Here is a 20,465-nt window from a genome sequence, read left to right as displayed (position 1 = left end):
CAAAAATAGAGTATCAAGAGAAGAGTGTGCACAGCTGTATTCAACACTATGACCGAAATCAAGGCTCAAATAAACAGGTTTGAGCGGAAAGTCCTTCAAGTATTCTCCAACAGTGAAAACTTCTGGTAAGGGTGGATTTCATTTAAAAAGATGTTACCTTCCACTTGTTGAGAATATCTTTTCTTTTTTTTTTTTCCCTTTCTTTTTTTTTTTTTTTTTTTTAAACAGCCAGTATTTCATTTATTCCATATTCTTGATTATTTGTACCAATTAATAGGACAGAGCATCCCATTCTTCCAAGTACATGCCTTGGCACAGCAAGGACTATTCTGCATTCAGCAACATGCATCATTTCCGGCAGTCCAGCTCCAGGAATAGAAAACCAAGGAAAGCAAGACAGCCAGATAAACAAATCATTCGGATATCTGAAAACCCTGGAGATACTGTAGCTATTGTCATTTTACACCTAAGCTCCTTTGAGGCATTTTGACAGTGCCAAATGTAGATGAAAATAAAGAATTAATGGGCTTCTTGGAAGTAAAAAGAATTCACAGAATTATGCTCATAAGCAAACAATCCAGAGACTAAATCTTGCAAAGGACATTTTTGCCCGCACTGAATACGGCCCCGTTCAACATAGTACACTGTGTTTGTTGACTGCACTACCTTGGTTTAACGCTCGATGACACACCTCATTGAAGACTATTAGTTGTGTCATCTGCAAATTCTTTGGTATTTCATAGGTCTGATGCTGCTTCTACCATCTGCAGTCATTTGCACCAGCAAAATTTAAGCGTAAACTTCCACCAAACCTATATCACAGCATCTTACGTGCAGCACAGGAGGTAAGACTGTCAGCTCTCTTTCAAAATATTTTATTTCAAAACACAAAGAGTAACAGAAGTACAGAAATGACAGAAAAATTACCTGCTAAAGACTGCACATTAGAGTAACATCTCTGGAACCAATTAACCTCAGCTGTGATGGTCCTGCAAAGACATCTAGGCAGGAAAGTTCTTCCAACCCAATGGAGTTGGGCCAAATATAAACTCATCCACCCCCCCAAAGTCCAACAACAAACAAACCCTCTTTACTGCAGATAATATTCCTCTCCTACTTTCCCATAACAACTCAGACAGCCAAATCAAGGAGGAAAGATGCAGGCCTGAGCTATAAAATCCAGATTTCATTTCCTATCACTCCCCTCCCCCAGGAGCTCAGGGGTGTTTAGATTCTGGGCTGTGGTTTAAGTCCATCTGTGTTCTTCAAGTATAAACATCTTCATTGAAACCAGACTCATCCTGCACAGCCATTCATTTAGTGAGCTCATCTGCGAGAGACACGGACTGGCACATTTCTATGACAACCAAAAAAAAAAAAAAAAAGTAGCAGCTTGACACAAATTAAACAGAATTAAACAGCTTTTTAAAGCCTCCCTATTGTTCCTGAGGGACAGGAACTCTTCTCTTCCTCTAGCATCTATAGTTATCCTGGATATACTGCCCAGAACACCAGCTCTCCCTGAAACGGTCCTCTTTCCGTAGGGAAACAGAGGCATTTTGTAAGATTTTGATGTGGGGAGGAATGCTCAAAAAATAAAAAAAAAATCAAAGCAAAGGGAGTACTGTCCTATCTAGTTCTCAATGGAATTAGACATACATATACGTCCTAAAGACGCAGTCCAAAGAGGGACCACAAGAGTCTGAACCAGTAACTGTTCCCAAAAAAATCCTCTCTTCCAAAATGAGTCCAAGTAGCTTGTTTTGTTTTGTTTCAATATCTTACTGTGGATTAACTCTTGATAAGAAAAAGTAAAAGTACTGTTTTCTCTCCATCAAGAACAACAAAACTCAAAAACAAGTGCCACCATTTGAAAGCCATCATTCTTTCACTTGCTGAATCTCAATCTGGCTTTTTTGTTTTTACACTAGGTCACCCTGATTTAAAAGGGAAGGTGGCGGGGGGAGGCAACAGGGCACAGGAAGATTACTTCAGTATAGCCCGTTCAGGTCAATGGTTTCATTTTCCCACCTAGTAAAACCAGATAAATACAACAGGGAAAACATGACAGCATCTGCTCTTCACAGTGATTTCATGTCATAATACACACGATGATATGCCATTTTTTCAGCCAAGATATAGGCTTCAGCTCAAGCATCTGATACACTTTCTTAAAGCACTGCTTATTTACAAGTCCACACACTAAAGCAATTCAGCACCAGATAAATAAAGCAGTTCTTTCTCTGACATACATTGACAGTCAATGCAGAATTCACACTGTCCTTATGTTTGTTATTCCATCCCCTCAGATGAGTGACTGCCAGCTTACACAATTCATTAATTATAAGTAGTTAAGACTGTTTTTACTAGTATGGTACAGATGCCAAATCACTCTTAGTGCTTCCCAACAAGAAAGAAAGATGCTATGAGTAAAAACAATGGAATGGACTCGCAGGATCTAGACGTGCCAAGCCACAAATATAATGCCAGAAGAGTATTTTTTTTTTCACTCCCATTCTCTCCACCTTAATTTTTTGAGATTTAGTCTCAACCCAGACTTTGCTGAAATAGGCAACCTGTTGGATCTTTCCTTAAGACTCCTTGTGTTTGCAATAGCTTGTGTCATGTGACCACAGAAATAATAAATCACAAGAGAGTTTTGTTTTTTTTTTTTTAAGTCATAGGAACCTCAAGTGCAACTTTGTCTACTATGGTCATTTTTTTTCTCCTGGCATCGTTAAAGGTTTCCCAGTCACATATAGACTATACCCATCAACTCAATGATTTTCATCTTGACAGTGTTTTGACTTGATCTTTTACTCACAAGTCATTTTGTTTGATTTGCTTCAGACATTTTTCCACACACGATTCAGAGTAGTGATACACTGCCAGGCAAAGTACTGAAATGTTCCCAAAGGCATAGATGAAGGAAAACTCAGTTATTAGTGGATCTAAAAGGTACTACTTATTACTTAACCAGCTTGCCACAGACAAAGAGCGTAGCTAGCGCATTATGGCTGTTCATGGTAGATGCGAGCTTGAGTCATGCAACTGAAACCACTGTGACCTCCTGGTGGAATTAGATGCTAAGAAGACAAGAGGTGTCCAAGTCCAGCCCTAAGGTCTCATCGATTCTCCCAGAGCTCAGGACAGCAGTAGCACATAAAGCCACAGGAAAGGGCATCTTCTCTCATCACCAGCTCTCCTTGGTGAAGGATCAGACCAAAAGCTGTAAGATACAATCACCTTCAGAAATGCTTCACTCTTAGAAATTCAATCAAGCTGCAGGAAACTTGATTTTTACTAATTTCTAGTTAAAAAAGTAAGAAAATTGCACACACACCCCCTTTTTTTTTTAACAAGTGGCTATTAAAGTGTTTAACTGTATTTTTCTGTGCAATGTTTCCTATGTCATAAAACTAATACAGGGATAAAAACTCAGGCTGCAGCAGTGCCTTCAGAGGCCATGTGATAAACTATGGCAAATGCCACGGGACTCATTCTGTACTAGCTCTCACCTGGACCTGCAACAGGCAAGAGAGTCAGAAATACAGGCACTTGTGGAAAACCAGAATTAGGCTACATCTGATTCTGAAAACTGAGATACCACACACAGCAAGGCTGATTTCCATAAGTGCAGCACATTCCCTTCTCCAGTTTAAATCTGCAAACGGTGGGCTGCACTGTTTATTTTCTGCTGCCTACACAATGCATCGGATCTGCCTAGTAGGAACACGCTACTATCTGCAGAGTATGTTCCCCAGAGATACGTATGCATCCATCCACTCCGGAACAGGCAAAGACCACACAGTATCACGTTGTATTTCCAGCTCTCTGCAGGGGTATCCTATGCCACGTCCTGTCTCTCGAATATAAAGATATGCCATTTCTTCTGAGACCAACGCAATCATCGCAGATGGTGATCAGTCACAAACAGGAAGCATCCATCCTTCTGCTGCACTTCACTGAAGAAACCGGCAGCAAACAGTTCCCTCCTCGTCTCCACTGCTCACTTCTGTGTACTCCAGAATGCATGACTTTACACTGCTGTCTCTGTCCCCACAGCTGATAAGATGGCAAGAAAAATATTCAAGCTACATGGCAACAGGTTCAATACAGGACAATATGCTGGGCAGCATGTACAACTGCTTTTCACAAAAGTTAAGATTTACTCAAAACCAGAAAGCTCCTGTTTTTTCCTATACAGATGAGACTTCCAGTTCTCTGATGAGGAAATGATGTGACATTAAGCAGCTCATGAATCTCTTCAATTAATGCATTCTGCACAACGGAGACTTCCAGGGAATTATCTGCAACCACAGCAGTGCCTCATTCCCACTGCCATGTCCCTGAGAATGAGTCACTTCAATTCCCATATTCTTGCTGCAGGCAGAGAGCTAAGGACTATTCCCCATCTTCACTAGTCAGGCAAATGGTTGGAATCAAATGCTGAAACTACTTGCACAAAACTTTAATTAGGGTTACCTTATTTTTTGCCACTATTTGAGCATAGTTACCATCAGCTCTCCACTCTTCATGTTGATTAGGGCTTACGCTACCAGAGGTAACATTTCCATCCCAAACGTTTCCATCCCACCACTTTCAGGGAACAACCAAAGAGTGTGCCATGCAACCATGGAGAGAATGGCAAAGAGAATAAAAAAACAGCACCAAGACAGCCTGAACTGCAGGCAGCTCGCAGGCAGCACATCTCCAATGCTGAGCTGTATCACAAATCCACCACAAAGCTATCCTGGCACAGGACCCTAAGTTGTGGGAGGAAATAGGGCAGCAAAGGCTGAAGAAGCCAACATCTGTAGATCACTCTGGGACCCAGATGTACGAGCAAGCTCAGCACCATCCCACAGTAAGATCCAGGGCCACCACTGTCATTTCTGAAGATGTCAGCCCTTTCCCAGAAAGTCATGGGGAAGTGGAAGGGGGAAGAAGAGAGTTTTGAGACAGGCGGTATGCCTTACTGCTCTCCATCATATGAAGGGTCTGGAAGGTCAGCTACGCCTGCAACAGGGCTCTCCTAAGCCGCCAAAGTCTTTATGGCAATACCATGCCAATTTAAAAGAGATTTTATCATTACTAAACTGGTTTGGGGGATATAGGGGTGTGACTGGGGCTGTTTTTACACATTCAGGAATACCATAATTTTCATTTAGAAAAAAAATTCCCAGAAAAGACACAAAATCTGTGTTACCAGTGTTTTCAAACTTGAGACAGCCTTTGCTGAACACAGCTAGTAGTCTGTATGTGCTTCATGTGATTTGCAAACTGGAAACACTGGAATTTTAGGCCAGGAGGGTGTCATTGACTAATGGGGATTCTCCCTTCCCTCTGGAGTATAGGTTTATAGAGGAATAAGATCATGTTCTCCAGGCAAGTTTATATGAAATGATTCATCTCTAGCCAGCTGCAGTCAAGACATCTGCTTGTTTTCATTTCACTACAGGGAGATTCACCCCCCCGCCCCTTACCTCCAGAAGAGGCCAAGATTATATCCAATCATAAAAAGAAAACTTCAACAGTTTCAAAACTAAAACTTAAGTAGCCAGGTAAATTACACAGAGGCCACAGATGCACCTCTGCCCCACTTAAAGCACTCCTAAGAAACAAGGAGTGAGTACTAGGCTGAGGAAGTCCTATTTAATCAACAGTCTATTGACTTTAACGCAAAGACATCACCTCTGTATCCTGTGGTTTACATGCAGATCTGCCCAAATACATGAAGGTATTTCTTTGTTTTGAGAATCCCTCACACATTCCACATGGGATCATGCAGACGGTCCTCGTGTGGTCAAATAAAGTTTGTGAACCCATGCCTTTATAGCTTTTCCATATTAATCTGTGCTCTGGGCATATATCCAATAAAAGCCTCATGTATAGATCACTAGGTTACTAACTGGCTTGCATACTTGGGGGGAGGGGAAATAACAAGCTCATGACTGCATAATTTAACACTGCCTGTGCTTTCACTTTTACATGCACAAGTCTTCTTTAATCTAGTCTTACGATAAATAAAGAGTAATACTGCTTGCTGAAGAGAAACTCGTGTCCCTACATGCTGAAACACACTGTAGCTAATGCTGAATGCATTTACATTAATGCTAACTCCAGTGCAAAGACAAGGTCTTTTCACAAACATGCTACAAAAACAGGAAGCAAAGGGGAAAACTTCACAGTGTTTGGAAACAGCAGAGCATTGTTTGTACAGGCTTTTCTTACAAATGCAAGAGAAAAAAAAATTGGGTAACGTGAAATCTGAGCACAGCAAGAGTCTTAGATCAGACACAAGGGTCTCAAGACAGCAGCTCTCAGAAGATCTCCAGGTACAGACTGTACAGGCAAGAAAATGCACGAGGTAAGGTTTTTTTCTCCTATTTCTGCTAAGAAAATCCAACAAGTAAAGAGACACAACCTCCCAAACCTCTGACTTTGAAGCTAGATAATGTAACACAGCACTGCATCTTTATCTCAGTTAAAGCAGGTATGAAAAATGAAGAGGCATTAGGAAACACATAATCCACCAAATTTAAACATTTCCACTATTTTTAAACTGCATTCAGAAGGGAAGCTACAATGACATAGGCCTCACACACTGTGAGCCACCCCAGAAGGCCATCTTCACCTCCTATCAAGAAGCTGCACCATTGACATCCCTTCAAGATGAGTCAAAAAGCTCCAGTCACAAGCATGCTGCAGTCACTAGCTCGGAGACTTCCCTTTTCAGCTGGAGCACACAGATCCAATCTCTAACTTGAAGCTGTTTTGTTTAAATTTTTCATATCATCACTTCCTTTCTTTCCCTTCCCCCTTCAAGTTCACTCGGGCCATGCTGTAGTACCAGTAAATGCATACAGCCTGCACAATATATAGATAATGCATATGGTTAGTGCTGCCTTGATCCTGACTCACCCAAGGCCTAAAACCAACCAACCTACACACCAGTACACAGGTTTAAACCAACAGAGGATCAGTCCTATATTTGGGAAAGCACCAAGGAGGGCTCAGTACTTTCCCATGTCTTCTATCTCCATGAGGGAGCAGCTTTATATATGGTCAACTCCCACAACAGATTTGATTTCACCAGATTTAAAGTACATTAGTCAACCCAAGTCACTGGGGACATTTGAAATAACTTACAATAAATCAAACAAGATTAATTTCAAGGGAGGCAGTGACGTAGCACCAAAAGAAGCATAAGTTAGTGTCAGGAGACAGGCCGTTAGCAATATTTCTCAGTGCCAATCATTTTTTCACCATAAGCATGAGAGCAAGAAGATGTTACAGTCTTCAGGCAAATGCCGGGCTCCAAAGGCAGAGTGGTTACCTAGAAGGGGTATGTCAATATTTAATACCAAAGTACATGTCTGGTCCTGCACATTTCATTTAATGTCAAGCTCTTCCAGTTTTATTTCCTGTTTCATTCACAGCAATCACAAAAGGTGAATTATCTAACCTTAGAAAACGTGGTTTCAGTCAGAAGAGACATGTTGACTGTGTCCCTACTTTCACCTTCAGCAAGAAAGTTCCGTGCCAGCGCAAGTTCTACGTTTTCTTCAGTGTCCACATTATTTGGTTACAAAGTAGATGGGATTTTCAGCACCAGGACTCCACTCAAGCCGCTTGCTCCTCTGGGAGAGGAGGAAGAGCCTGTTCTGTGCCCCTGGATGTGAGGCTACTTTTTAGTTAAAAACTTCAAAACTTTCCTCAAAAGTCACCACAATAGCAATGACAAAAAAAAAAAAAAAAAACCAAAAACCCAAACCCTGAAGGATCTGAAAGAACCATGAAGAGTTGAAAGAAAAACTAAACAAAGTAATGACTAATAATTTGCACTTGCATAATATCTTTCATCAATGCTCCTCACTTCCATATAGCAGGAAAGAAAATTGGCTGCATTTCATAACAGAAAGGATGGGGAATACCGCTTTGAGCCCCTACTACACAGCTGGAGTTGCTATTCCTTTTGTAAGGAATCTGTGAAGAAGTATTGGTCTTCCTGCACTGAAAGAATAAGCTGAAGCTCTTTTTTCAGTGCCATAATCATGCTACTATAACCTAAACGTAGCAGCTTACAGCAATTGCATAGATTTTCTTCTGGTTTCACCAATGACTGTACAACATCTACAACATGATGTTCTTTTCTCTTTCTCCAGACATCCAAATAAACCTCTCCGTTCTGTGTTACTGTTGGATAAGAAACGTGACTGCTTCAATGAACATGATTCATCTTCCACAAGGAATCAACAGGTACTCAAACTATGGGCGTTTGAATACTGAGCAGTAAGACAAGGACACGGATGGATTTCATTCAACGCAGTCCATTGAAGTAGATGGAAATCTCCTCTGCTGCTAAAGTAAATGCTGTTCTCCAAGGAATCACTGGGCCTTTCACAGTTTGGTCCCCTCCTCCCACTTGCTTTCGCAGAGCCAACATACCAAGCAAACTGTTCAGATGATGGAACACCTTAGCTATAGTCAGACCATCGCGGAGCCAGAGCATCCAGAGCAGGCAGGCACTCACAACTCTCCGTCACTGACATCCAATGCCCTGCCTGGCACTGTAACAGCCAGGGCAAAGAAATCTCTCGTTGTGCAACTACCTTTTCAAGCTGCCAGGAACAACTCGACACCCAGATCCCCAACTCAAGTAACTGCACAGCTACTGAAAAAAAAAAAAAATCTGCAGAATTGCATCTGCTTACACCAATGGCTCATAGATCCACTATTTAAGGGCCCACGTTAACTTTCTACTCTCAGTTTCCTACCTTCTTACAGCTTACATTGTAGTAGAGAGAAATGTGGTGTTTTGAGATGCCTCTGCAATCATGTTCTTCTCAAGTGATTCATAAATGTAAGAGCTCAACATCAAAAAGTTTCTATAGTAAATCCAAGGTATGAGAGGGAGAGAGAACTGCTGATCTTTTTTTGAAAACGGATCACAACACCCTGCTTCTATAGTAGTTCTGCAAGATCACTCTCATCCTGAAAATTTCAGTGCAGACAAGGTTTCCCTGACTTACTCTCTACTTCTGACATCAGTCTTAACAGCCTCTAAAGCAAAAGCAAAGTGCTAGGTTGTCAGAAAGGACTATTAGGAGAACATACAAAGCATGCACACTGCAGAAAGCAAGAGACTTGAACTGATTGGCACCTGGTTCCCTGACAGATATTTTCTTTGCGGGAAGATTGAAGGGTAGCAAGAAGAGCATAACACCCTGGGCCACGTTCTGCTGTCAGTCACCCTCCCACACTTCCACTGATTTTTAATGAGATTTACAACCATTAAAAAAAATGAATAGCCATCAAAATCAGGATGGAAGATGCAGCCTGGCGGCCAAAGCAAAGAAATTTCGTTTCTCCTCCAACTCCTACCAGTGATTTATCCTGAACATTAGGGCAAGGCACTTCAGCTAATGCTGTCAGGACATGCTACTGATTCTTGGCGCCCAACCTAAGACACTCCAGAATGAACCATAGATGCATCCACCAACTGAGAAGGAACTGCAAATTAACCATGAACCAACAGTAGCAGACACATCTGAAAAGTCTGATCTACATTTACTTGTCTTTTTGTTTTCCCCATGTGTAAAAACACTGACCATAAAGGACTTTGAGACAGCTGAAGCACAGTAAAGTTGAAACCCAAGGACTTGTAGAATGAAGTCATTATACTGTCATCCAAAAATCATTTTTTTCTGATTGTTTTAAAGGCCAAAAATAATCCCTCTTTTTTTTGTTCACAGAAGGTCAAACAGACATTCATATTTATGGAAAAAACATACACACCCTTAGTATTTTGATTAACAAGTTGCATTCCACTTGGCAAGTTTCAGAAACTTTTTTTTTAAAAGCAGTTTCTACTTTACTATTAATAATGACCATCCCTGAAAATGGGTAACAAAGTCATTCAGTCTTATTTTAGCTGCTTGCACAGCGAGAGCAAAGACATAGCCTGCTCACAGTACGCACTAATTGTATTACAGTAGCAAACAAAAAACTCCATGGTACAACAGAACCCCATTACAACAGGAACCAGACGTGGTAAGAGACACCTGCCGATCCCAACAGCTTATATTCAAATAGCCAAAAAAGACAAAGACTGGGAGGAAATGCCCACTGCCATGCAAAAAACAGTAATATCACAGCTTTGCCATTGAGAAATATCTGCTCCATACTGTTTGAAACTCACTGTTGGGAACACACCATGGGTATCTTCAGGAGGTTTAGGGAAAAAAAGTTTTCTTTTCAAAAATATCCAACTGCCTACCTGCACATGCAATTACCTAATTTTGCTCAGTTAGATATTAATTGTCTAGACACAAATAAAGAATGAGGTGACTTTTTTGTTTACAGAATTCTTGCCTTACCCTTGGGTTAACATCACCAGAAATATCATCCATAAAATATGCATAGACATCTGTACACACACTTCAAAAATATGTACAACTGATTTATAAGAGAAAAAATACTATTTCTGATTACCACTTGCAAACAGTTTCTCTTCAGGCCTAAGAAAAACATTATATAAAACATAAACTTAAAATCATTATATTTGGGAATACAACTATGTATTCTCAAAACCCCCCTCTGATTCAGCTTAATCTCAGCTTTCTTCAGGCAACGTTTATTGTACCACGTGGCATCTTTGTAAACAAAATCTTACAAAACCTAAATCCATTTCTGTGTGCTTTAAGATCTGAGTTTTAATTTTTTCAAAAGGAGAAAAAGATTTTATTTTATTCAGCATTTCTTTAAGCACTGGAAATCCAAGAAGCAAAAGCCCTTTAGCAATAGTTCCAAGCATCTGACATCCCCATTCTTAATACCATGAAATTAGAGATCTGGAGTTTGAGAAGCATTGGATATTCATTTTTTATTCATCTTTTTTGAAGCCCTGGTTATTACTCTTCTCCTCAATGAGAGTGAAAGCAATTTTTCCTTTTAAATTTTTCATCCAGTGAGAAAATCATGTAATCTCTCAGTCACAGGAACAAGAACTTTATGGAAGCTGCAACCTACTTTGAAAAGTGCAAGAGCTCTTACCCCTGAAACAAGTGGTAATGCTGAGCAGACAAGGCGGAGAGACACTTCAAGGGCCCATAAAAGGCTTATCCCATTTTAAACCTCACACTTTGCCACTTCCGCCAAAGTGAAAATTGCTACAGATGCAAGTATCAAGCAAGACAACAGCAGAAGCAGCAGCACTGTCTTCCTACACCTCCGAGAAACTGGGGGCAGCTGCCCCTGTAGAGCATTCACCCTCATGCAAGCTTCAGCCAGGACCACATACCACAGCAGTATTTTGGCAAATTTCAAGACCAAATGGGGGAAAGAGACCAGTTTGCAGCGAGCAGCATATTTTTTTTCTTAATAAACCTCTATTGTCCGGGGAAGAGAGGCAGGAAGGAGCCGGCACATGCCCTGCGGAGCGGTGGCAGTGGCTGGCAGGACCTTTCTGGGAATCCTGAAGAAGGCCATGCACCCCGGTGCAGTATGACCTGGGGCTGCTCAGCAAGCTCAACCACATTTCCCTACACCACTGACCTCGGCTCACTCTCCTCCCACGGTACCTGCACTTTTCAGCTACGGGGCCATAAATTTAAAAAAAAAGAAAAAAACCACACCACCTTTGCCCTGTCGGTAATTACATTTGCTGATCCACCACGACTCTACCGTATAATTAAACGTTAATACACTGCAGCAAATATGCGTTTTCCCCAGCTTTGCAGGATACGAAGGTGCAGAGGAAGCACTTGGTCCCATGGTCTGTTATGTCTTGAAGATGTTCGCTGCTGTCCTTGCCGGGGCTTTTGGATTGTGGTGAGCAGTCCTCGTTAGCATCTCTGTCCTCAGCCCCGGTCTTCCCCATAGAAGAAAGTAAGGTCACAAGCTAACTTTGCACCAGGACAGCGCTGTCTAAATGTTGGCATAAAATGGGTGAAATAGCAACAGCTTCTATACCAGTTCTGTCTAACAGGGAAATTTTCAGCAAGCCTCTCGCTCATAAGAGAGCCGCTCCTGCTAGTGCAGGCTGCTCAACACCTTGAGATCTGCCAACCAAAGAAAAAAAGTGGGGCTCTATTTTGCAGAGAGCTGTACAAGCCTAACAGCAGAGTCAGCCATCTCTCCCAGCCAGCAGCCAACCTGAAAGCTGCACGGTGATCTTTCACTGAACCTTTCTGGCTTTCTGAACAGCACATCCTGCCATTCATGTTACAAGCAATGAATGGTAATCCCCCTCCTCAAATTACCTTACTGATTTCAACAGAGCGAGACCAAGAATGTACGTGACCAAGTGTACTTCCAGTTCCGATTTTAGTCATTGCAACTTGACGAGTTTCTTGAGCTCAATTAGTAACTGGCACACATCTAGCAGACACGCTCAAATCCAGAAAAAACAGATGCCTTTTTTCCTAAGTTTCTCAAAAAAAGGAAAAAAGACTTAAAATTATTTAAAAACATACTGAAAACTCAGATTAAAGTAGAAGGAAATAGCCTTCACCATAAACGCATGCCCTGGACACTACAGTCTGCAACCTGGCATGTTACCTGCTTTTGTATTTCCCACTCTATTGGCCCTGTCCCATCCGTCATGGGACGGCCCAAGAAGCAAAGTCAAGAAATCACTTTAAGTACTGGAAATGCCAGTACTGCTAACATCAAAAGTCCACAATCCCTGCAACAAGACCCCCTCCTCCAAAACCTGGAGAGTATTGTTAAATTCTCCTAATTTTTAAGCATATGAAGTGAAGGCCTTTTAATTTAGCATCTGGTTCTGACTTCTTCGTGTTTTCCTCCACAACCACAAGAGCTAAAACTTCACTCACCATTGACGTGTTTGGTTATAACGTATGCTTTTCAATTGTCTTTTCCCTTTCCTGGTATTGCCCCTGCGTTCTTAAATATTGTGCAAAACAGGAAAATTTTACGCAATGATTTAATAATACATTGTTTTTGGCAGCAATTCCAGCCTACCATGTTTCCCTCTCTCTTCTTCCTCAACAGCCTGGCGGACTATACACTGAAACAGATCAGTTGCCTGATCCAGTTAAAAGACAACAGATCTGCAAAAGGTTCGAACAGAGGAAGTGTTCCCCAGCCAGTTCACACACATTTTCTCAACTTGACCCTGCAAACTGTTAAGTGCATACAAAAGACAGATTGACACGGCATGGCACAGATGCAGAAACGAATGGCACAGGCCAGGACTACCTACGACAGCACTACTGCCAATGACCCTGCATCATCAGACCGCGCAAAAAGTTATTTTATCGAGTGCGCATACACACACAAGCGCTCTGTATGGATTATACATGCTAAAGTATCAATCATCTTCAAACACAATTGTTTATGGAATTAAGCACTACATATCTATAAACACATGCAGATGCAGAACAAAACTGATGCAACTAGCACTGCTCAAAACACTAATAAACAAGCCACAATCTACCCATGCAACCCACAATCTAATTACTTCTAAAGATTCCAAAAGGCTTGAACTATTTGAGGTAGGTCTCCTCTTTCATAAATCCTATGTGGGGAGATGAATAAAACCCTATTAGTCCAGCCATGCTTACTAACAGAAGGAAATGAGAGAAGCCATTTTATCGTATCACATTAAAACTCATCTATTTAGGAACGTCAAAAGTGTGAACAAATTATATGCAATAAATTAAACAGTTAAAAAAAAAAAAAAAATCACTCCTCTCTATGTACTAAGCCTACCACCTTTTTCCTCCAAAATGTCCCTCAGTGTACACAGTTCTGTCAATGATTTTGGTGGGACCAAGACTTCAGCCTCTGTTCTCCCACCCTTGCTAACAACACAAACCTAAGCTTGCAAACTGAAACGCCGATGCAGATGGGCCTCTCAACCTAGCCTTTCACCTCTGAAAAACTAAACACCCTTTTTGCATTACACAGAATCATAAAACTGTAAAATAGTTTGGGTTGGAAGGGACCTTTAAGGACTCAAAGTCCAGTCCAACCTGACCTTGAACACTGCCAGTGATGGGGCATCCACAACTTCTCCGGGCAGTACATCCCTTCCTAGAAGGACCACACCCCGACTTCCATGACCTAGCAGACTTTTCCCATCACTAGTTACAATGTTCCGCTACAAAAACCATAAAGGTGATCTCACAGCTCTGCGAAGGCCCAGCCCCTTGAGGGATGCTGAGCGCCTCCAGTCCCGGCTCTGATGCAGGATCAGGTCCATCAAGGACCAGAGGCAATTCACAGGCTTCCTCCGGGGAATTATTAGCACCACGTAGTGGCTAGCACCACATCGTTACTCTCCAGCCAAAACGAAAAATGAGGCAGAAGTATTTCTGAGTATCCTTCTTATTTATGCCCCTCAACATGTAAAATTTACTGGCTGGGTGTTAACACTAACAGCCTTAAGAGCTCTCACTCTATCAATGAATATAGCTTCTGTTTTCATATTTTATATAAGCTCTGTGACATATAAACACGTACCTTAACACTACTCACTTATAAATACGCTTTTTAACCACTGTAGGAAATATATATTCAAACGTATGTTTGATAGGCATTAAACAACTTTAAGGAAGTATCATTTTAGGTTTTCTTACGTCGAGCTACAAACTAATATAGTAATAAAATAAGTTTGTCACAACAGAGTAATATTCCATTAAATCATCGAGTCTTCAGAAAAATTTGGGTTTCATTAATGCAGGTGCATGCCTGCCTTCACTTCTGAAACAGAATCTCAATTTCAACAGCATAGATAACATGGAGCAATTTGTTCTCAATTTACAGATAATTCGAAATTATCATGGGTTGTATGCAAATTATGAGATTCGATGCTCTTTCTGATGTACCCGAAGAAAATACCTGATACATAGCAAGATGGTAACCCAGAATAGGCAAACATGTATGCCCAAAACCCATAGGTACCACTTCTTGTCAAATGAAAACAATCATTTGCAACAGTAAACAATGAGAAATATTATTTTTAAATAGTAATTTAGCATTCCATTGTTATAATGGATCAAAAAAATGATCTTAAATCGCTTTGTTATTTATGTGTTCATATGTATTTACACACGTAATGATGGTAGGCCCATCAGGCTAGTTTTAAGTCACGTTCGTACAGCCCCATCAATGGCACAGGACTTAAGGACAGCATTCGGTTTATTGAACAGACTGTTTACTTCACTTTTTATTATTATAGCTAATTCATAATCATTCCATTTGGAATCTGGATAATGCTACGATATTCCTTTTCCAGGAAAGTTTTAAAAAAATTCTTCTTAGACTGTTTTGAAACTTCTAAGCTCTGCATAATACTTCCCACTTGAGCTAATTGTTTTGCAAGGGAAATTTAATTTTAAAAAGTGTGTTTTTCTAACTGATGGAAACCTGTGCTAAAGTAAACAATGAGTCCGGCTTGATAGGAATTTTTGCTCTATCTTTACCAAAAGAAGGAAGGAAAGACATGTAACAGCATGCTGAAAGACATGCAGTAGCAGAATTGTTGAATTTTAAAAAACAATTAGAAGACAATTTTCTACTCCACTTCTCCTATTTGAAACAGATCATCCTGCCCTGCCTCATTTAATATTAATTGGGTATGTGCTTGTCTCTAGAAGAAAATAGAAATGCAGCTCCCTAACCCACTTAGGTTCTTGTTTCAAATGTGTTTCTGATAGCTAGCTTGTCAATATGCTATTGTCCTCATAAATCACTTCTGTACGGAAAAAAGTTTAACAGACACTCAAATCTTTTCAGGATTGTCACCAGCTTTGAATATAACATTACATTACACTCAACTGCCAAGGCAAAACCGAGAAATGTGAAATGGGCATGAAAAGCCAAAGTTTCCACCTCCTTGAGGGATATTAATGAGTAACTTCATGGTTTCAATTATGTCTTATCTTCCCAGGTGGGAATTAGAGAGGTCATCCCTAGCCAGCAAAAATGAATCGCTTATTTATTCTTTCCTTGTCTGCTGTGCATACATATGTATGTATGCACAAGTCCTCCTTGCAACCCAGTACTTTAAAACTCATTGTCCTAAACATCTACTCCCAACTGGTGCAAGAAAAACAATGAGAGAGAAAAGCAGGGCAGAGACATGAAAGCGACAGGGCAGAAGGATATTAAAGGCACAGAAGTTCAGTTATGAAGGCTACCTATTAAACTACTGAAAACTAAATTTTAACATTTCTGCTGAAGACAGCCATAGGTTTATTCTTCACACCAAAAAAAAAAAAAGAAACCATCACACAGGAATATTAAATTGGATTTTACTGGATTTTATTTCTGTCTTTGTTTTTACTATCACTGCCCTTCAAGCTGTGCAAGGACAGATCTCACTGGAAAAAAAAAAATTAGTAAGGGCGCTACATTTGAGTTTGGTAGGTGTTTATAAAATAAACATTATTCCTCCCATGGGGGAGAAAGTCAGATTCATCCCCAGGCAAGCTGTTGTCTAGCAAACAAAGTTTCTAAGTATCAAAATTTCCTACTGGGACTTTAGCATTTACATTAAAAAAAAAAAAAAAGTTACAAATCTGTATTTACTTTCACCAAAAAAGCCTTAACAAGAATGAAAGCTTGGACAAGATGCGAGTGAAACTGTAATGGTGAAACTGTACTATGTTTAACCCATTCTTTGAGCAATGAGAAACATGAAGCAAACAATGGAAACAACATGTAAATCAGATAAAGTCCCAACACCTACAGTTATCGCTCTCTCCGCTCCATAAGCTAATAATCTTTCCATTTGTTAACTGAGCGCATATACCTATTCAGAATACAAGTATTATTTTTCTTATTCTTTTTTGATGAACATGGACTTACTTTAATTGAAACAGTCGCTTGTGATAACATCAGAAAAAGCACTTTGTAGAAAACATTATTTTTTTCCTCCCTAAATTTTGCTAGAGTAAGATGGCCTAACACTTGTTCCATTGCACTCTTGCATAGTGCTTCTGCTACGGAAAGCTATCTTGTCAGCACAAAACATGTAACTGCCTAATTAAACAAAGGAAGTAGTTACCTCTTGCAAAAAACCTGTAGGTAGGGTCTCATTATTCAGACTTGTATGTGGGCACCTACAGTGTCTACCCATGGAAAAAACCTACAGATGAATAATCCGTACACAAACTAACGCTAACTCCTATATTGCAGCCGAGGCTTTGACAAGTAAGAGCTTGTGGGGAGAAGACTTTAATTCAAATATATGTCTCCAAGTGACATTAAAAAGGATAGAAAGTGCCTAGAATCAACAAATAACTTACCCGCTGTACTCAGGGACATCATTTGCCAGATCTGGATTTAGCTGTCATTACAACTTTTGCTTTCAAACGCAAAACATAGTGATGTTATTTTCCTGTTCAGTTTTATTCATGTTATATAGAATGCAGTAAAACTCGTCATGCCAGAGAATTTGCAAAGGGATGACGTGAAGATTAATTAGTGGCTGCTCATAAAGTACCCTGCCTGTGGAAAGCCCTATGTGTAAAAATGACCTTGTTATCAAAGTTGTTGAGCGCTGCCAATGCTCACTTTCAGTGGACGGTATGGATATTTTTCTACAGCTCTTGAAAAGCAAATGAGTTACATTTAAATATCTACCTACAGTTTCAGGAGGGTTTGGCATTGTGCCTGTACCCCACTTCCGTAGGGGGTGGGGGTTAAAGTACCACGTATTTTGCTTAAATCACATCTTTTTGGCTCCAAAAAAACCCCGAGTAAAATCACAGAACCAATGTCTGAAAGATACCTGCTAAATGTACCCATACGTTCAGGCAACAAGTGAACGCGGATCTTATCCTAGTGCCCTAATTACTCCCTGGAAACCAAAGACACTACCTGAAATAATAAAGCACAGATATTTCTGCGAACAACGGTATTTACTTGCTGAGTTAGCGCTGGAAAAAAAAAAAAAAAATGATAGGGCGCAAGACCAAGCACGAAGAGCATTGCTTAACAAAATGGAGCCTGCAACGGTACGTACAATGTGTTAGTATCTTCTTGCTATTTATACACACGAAATAATTAGGAATGAGAACACCTCAACGTTAATTAAAGCACGACCCCATAGGACTTCAGAAATTTTTTGAGAGATGGTTTCTTTGGTGACAGCTTTGGCAGCGAGCAGAGTTTGACGTCTCCTGTACAAATACAACTTCATGCCTAGTATTGCCACATTGCAGAGATTAACGTCTGAAGCGTGATCATGCCTCTGTCTACCAGTATCCTGCTCCTCTGCTCAGAAATAATCGGCTACGGATACTGCCGGGAAAATGCCTCATCTCCACCGACAGTCAACTTCCCCGCTACGCTGACGGTATCTTAATAAAATGAAGAACTGCAAAAACTCCTTGCGCCCGTGTCTTTCAGGGGTTTTCTCCAGCAATGCTCGACCGAGTGTTCCTTCTCCCTTTACACAGTAGTTCTATCAAAGAAAGAAAAATATTCCCTTGGAAACATCCTCGACAGCCCGGTGGAAACTGTAAGCAGAGATGTCATTGTGGCACAAAAAAGAGCTCTGTGAGGACAGGCAGCTGGCCTACCTGAAGGTTAAAGTAGCTCCCACTGAAAACCTGCTTTGAATACTCCACAGCAGAGCATGATGCCAGAGAGGCATTTACACACACTATGTCTCTGCGTATCGAGGTGTGAAAAAATCCAACCTCCGAGCACAGCACAGACTGGATGAAAGCCATTTAAATACACCGTTAACAGAAATCTACACAAAAGCCAATCCACTCTCTCATATCACAAGTGTCCTATAGGAAGGCCAGAACGAAGCCATTGAGAAAAAACGAGACATTTACATATAAATCAAAAAAGGATACGATCGAAGTACTGAATGATTAAAAATCAGCGTAAAGCATGTTTTGTGAGCTGCGTTAATCGCTATTAGGCAAAATTAGGGTGTAGTCACACCACACGCTACACGAATGTTCAAATAATAGTGGCCGTGAAATTTTAAGTTGTACACGAAAATATGAATCATATTTTTAAAGACTACGTCCATCTGCCGTACATCTCTTGTACTGCTGATACCACCACCTTGCATTTTTCTCTTGCATCATTTTCCATTAGGAAGAAAACCCCGAAGGAATCTCCATGTTTTACGATCACATTGCCCGTGTCTGGGCAGGGGATGTGACCGCCAAATCAGAGCCCCAAAAGCAGGCCTAAAACAAAGCAGGGCAAAGCCCGAGCCTTCGCTCTCGAATTAAAAGCATCCTCTGCCTCCCTCACCTCCAACTTGGCCAGCGTGCCAGCACATATCTGCCGGCTTCGGTTTCGGGTAGAAATGGCTCAGTGTGGCGGTTTCATGTCGGTGTCATGTTGAGAAGGGAGAAATTAAAAAATAAATAAATAAAAATGGTAAAAAAAAAGGCCAAAAAAAAAAAAAAACACCCCAGTAATAATGATAATAGAGGAAAACTAGGCTTGCTCGAAAAAGCCACCGAAACTGCAAAATTAAATATCCCTGGAATTACAAAGAAGGGGGGAAAAAAAAAAAAAAATCCCCACAGGCATTCGGGGCTTCACCCGGGCCGAGCCCCCCTCAGGCGCCGGGCGCCCCGGGGGTCCCCGCACGGGCCGGCAGCGGGGCGACCGCGGCACGACGGCACCGGCCCCCCCCGGGACCCCCCCCCAGCTTCCCCGGCCCCCCGCCCCAGCCCCCCCGGCCCCGGCCCCGGCCCGGTCCGTCGCCGCAGATGCCCCGCGGGGCGGGGTAGCCGCGGGGGCCGGGGCCGCGCTGGGGCCGTCCCCCCCCGGCGGCGGCGGCGGCGGCGGCGGGGCCCGTCCGGGCTCTTACCGTGGCCGAGGCGACGCTGTTGTCTGCCAGGGTCAAGTGGTGCGGCTCCCACCGCCGCAGGAACTTGGAGGTGAGGATCTTGCTGAGAAACGTCCGGGGGTGCCGGATGACACACACCTGGATGTCCCCCTCCTGCAGCAGCTTGTACCTCATGCCGTTGCAGTGGAGCAGGGCTCTCCGGCACGGCGCGGCACCCATTTTATTCCCCTCGGGAGCGGACATCTCGCCCAGCAGCGGCTTGCTCTCCTCGGTCTGCCTGCGGTCGCTGCCCCCGCCGGAGCCGCCGGTGCGATCCATGGCAGCCCCGCGGCTCGGGGGTGGCGCTCGGCGGCGGCCGCCCGGGGAGACCGGTCTCTACGGGCGGTAGAGACGGGTATAACCAAATAAAATTTAAAAAAAAAAAAAATGTACCCAAAAAAAAAAAAAATCCAACCCCACGCGGCGGATTTAAAAAAAAAAAAAAACGCTGAAGGGGAAACAAAAAAAAAAAAAACCTGTCAGGGAAGATGGGGGAAGGGATCGAGAGCGGGGAGAAAGGGGAAGGGGGGAAAGGGGAGCGATAAAAATCCTAATTCAAACTTCAAAATCCGCCCCCGGCGGGTCCCCCTCGCGGCTCTCAGAGCGCCGCGTCCATGCTGCC

General features: G+C 41.9%; 1 protein-coding gene across 1 annotated transcript in view; it reads right to left on the bottom strand.

The window, feature by feature from the left end:
• Positions 1 to 20,122, bottom strand: part of CMIP (c-Maf inducing protein) — a 135,923-nt gene extending 115,801 nt beyond the window's left edge. The window contains exon 1 of the mRNA XM_075714933.1: positions 19,826 to 20,122. Within this exon, the coding sequence (XP_075571048.1) occupies positions 19,826 to 20,122 (297 nt within the window). The remainder of the gene's footprint in view (positions 1 to 19,825) is intronic.
• Between the last annotated feature and the right edge of the window lie 343 nt (positions 20,123 to 20,465).

The sequence above is a fragment of the Pelecanus crispus genome, chromosome 8 (assembly GCF_030463565.1).
Source record: "Pelecanus crispus isolate bPelCri1 chromosome 8, bPelCri1.pri, whole genome shotgun sequence".
NCBI classification, from domain to species: domain Eukaryota; kingdom Metazoa; phylum Chordata; class Aves; order Pelecaniformes; family Pelecanidae; genus Pelecanus; species Pelecanus crispus.
Note: the sequence above shows the minus strand (reverse complement) of the source record. Positions and strands in the feature narration are given on the sequence as shown.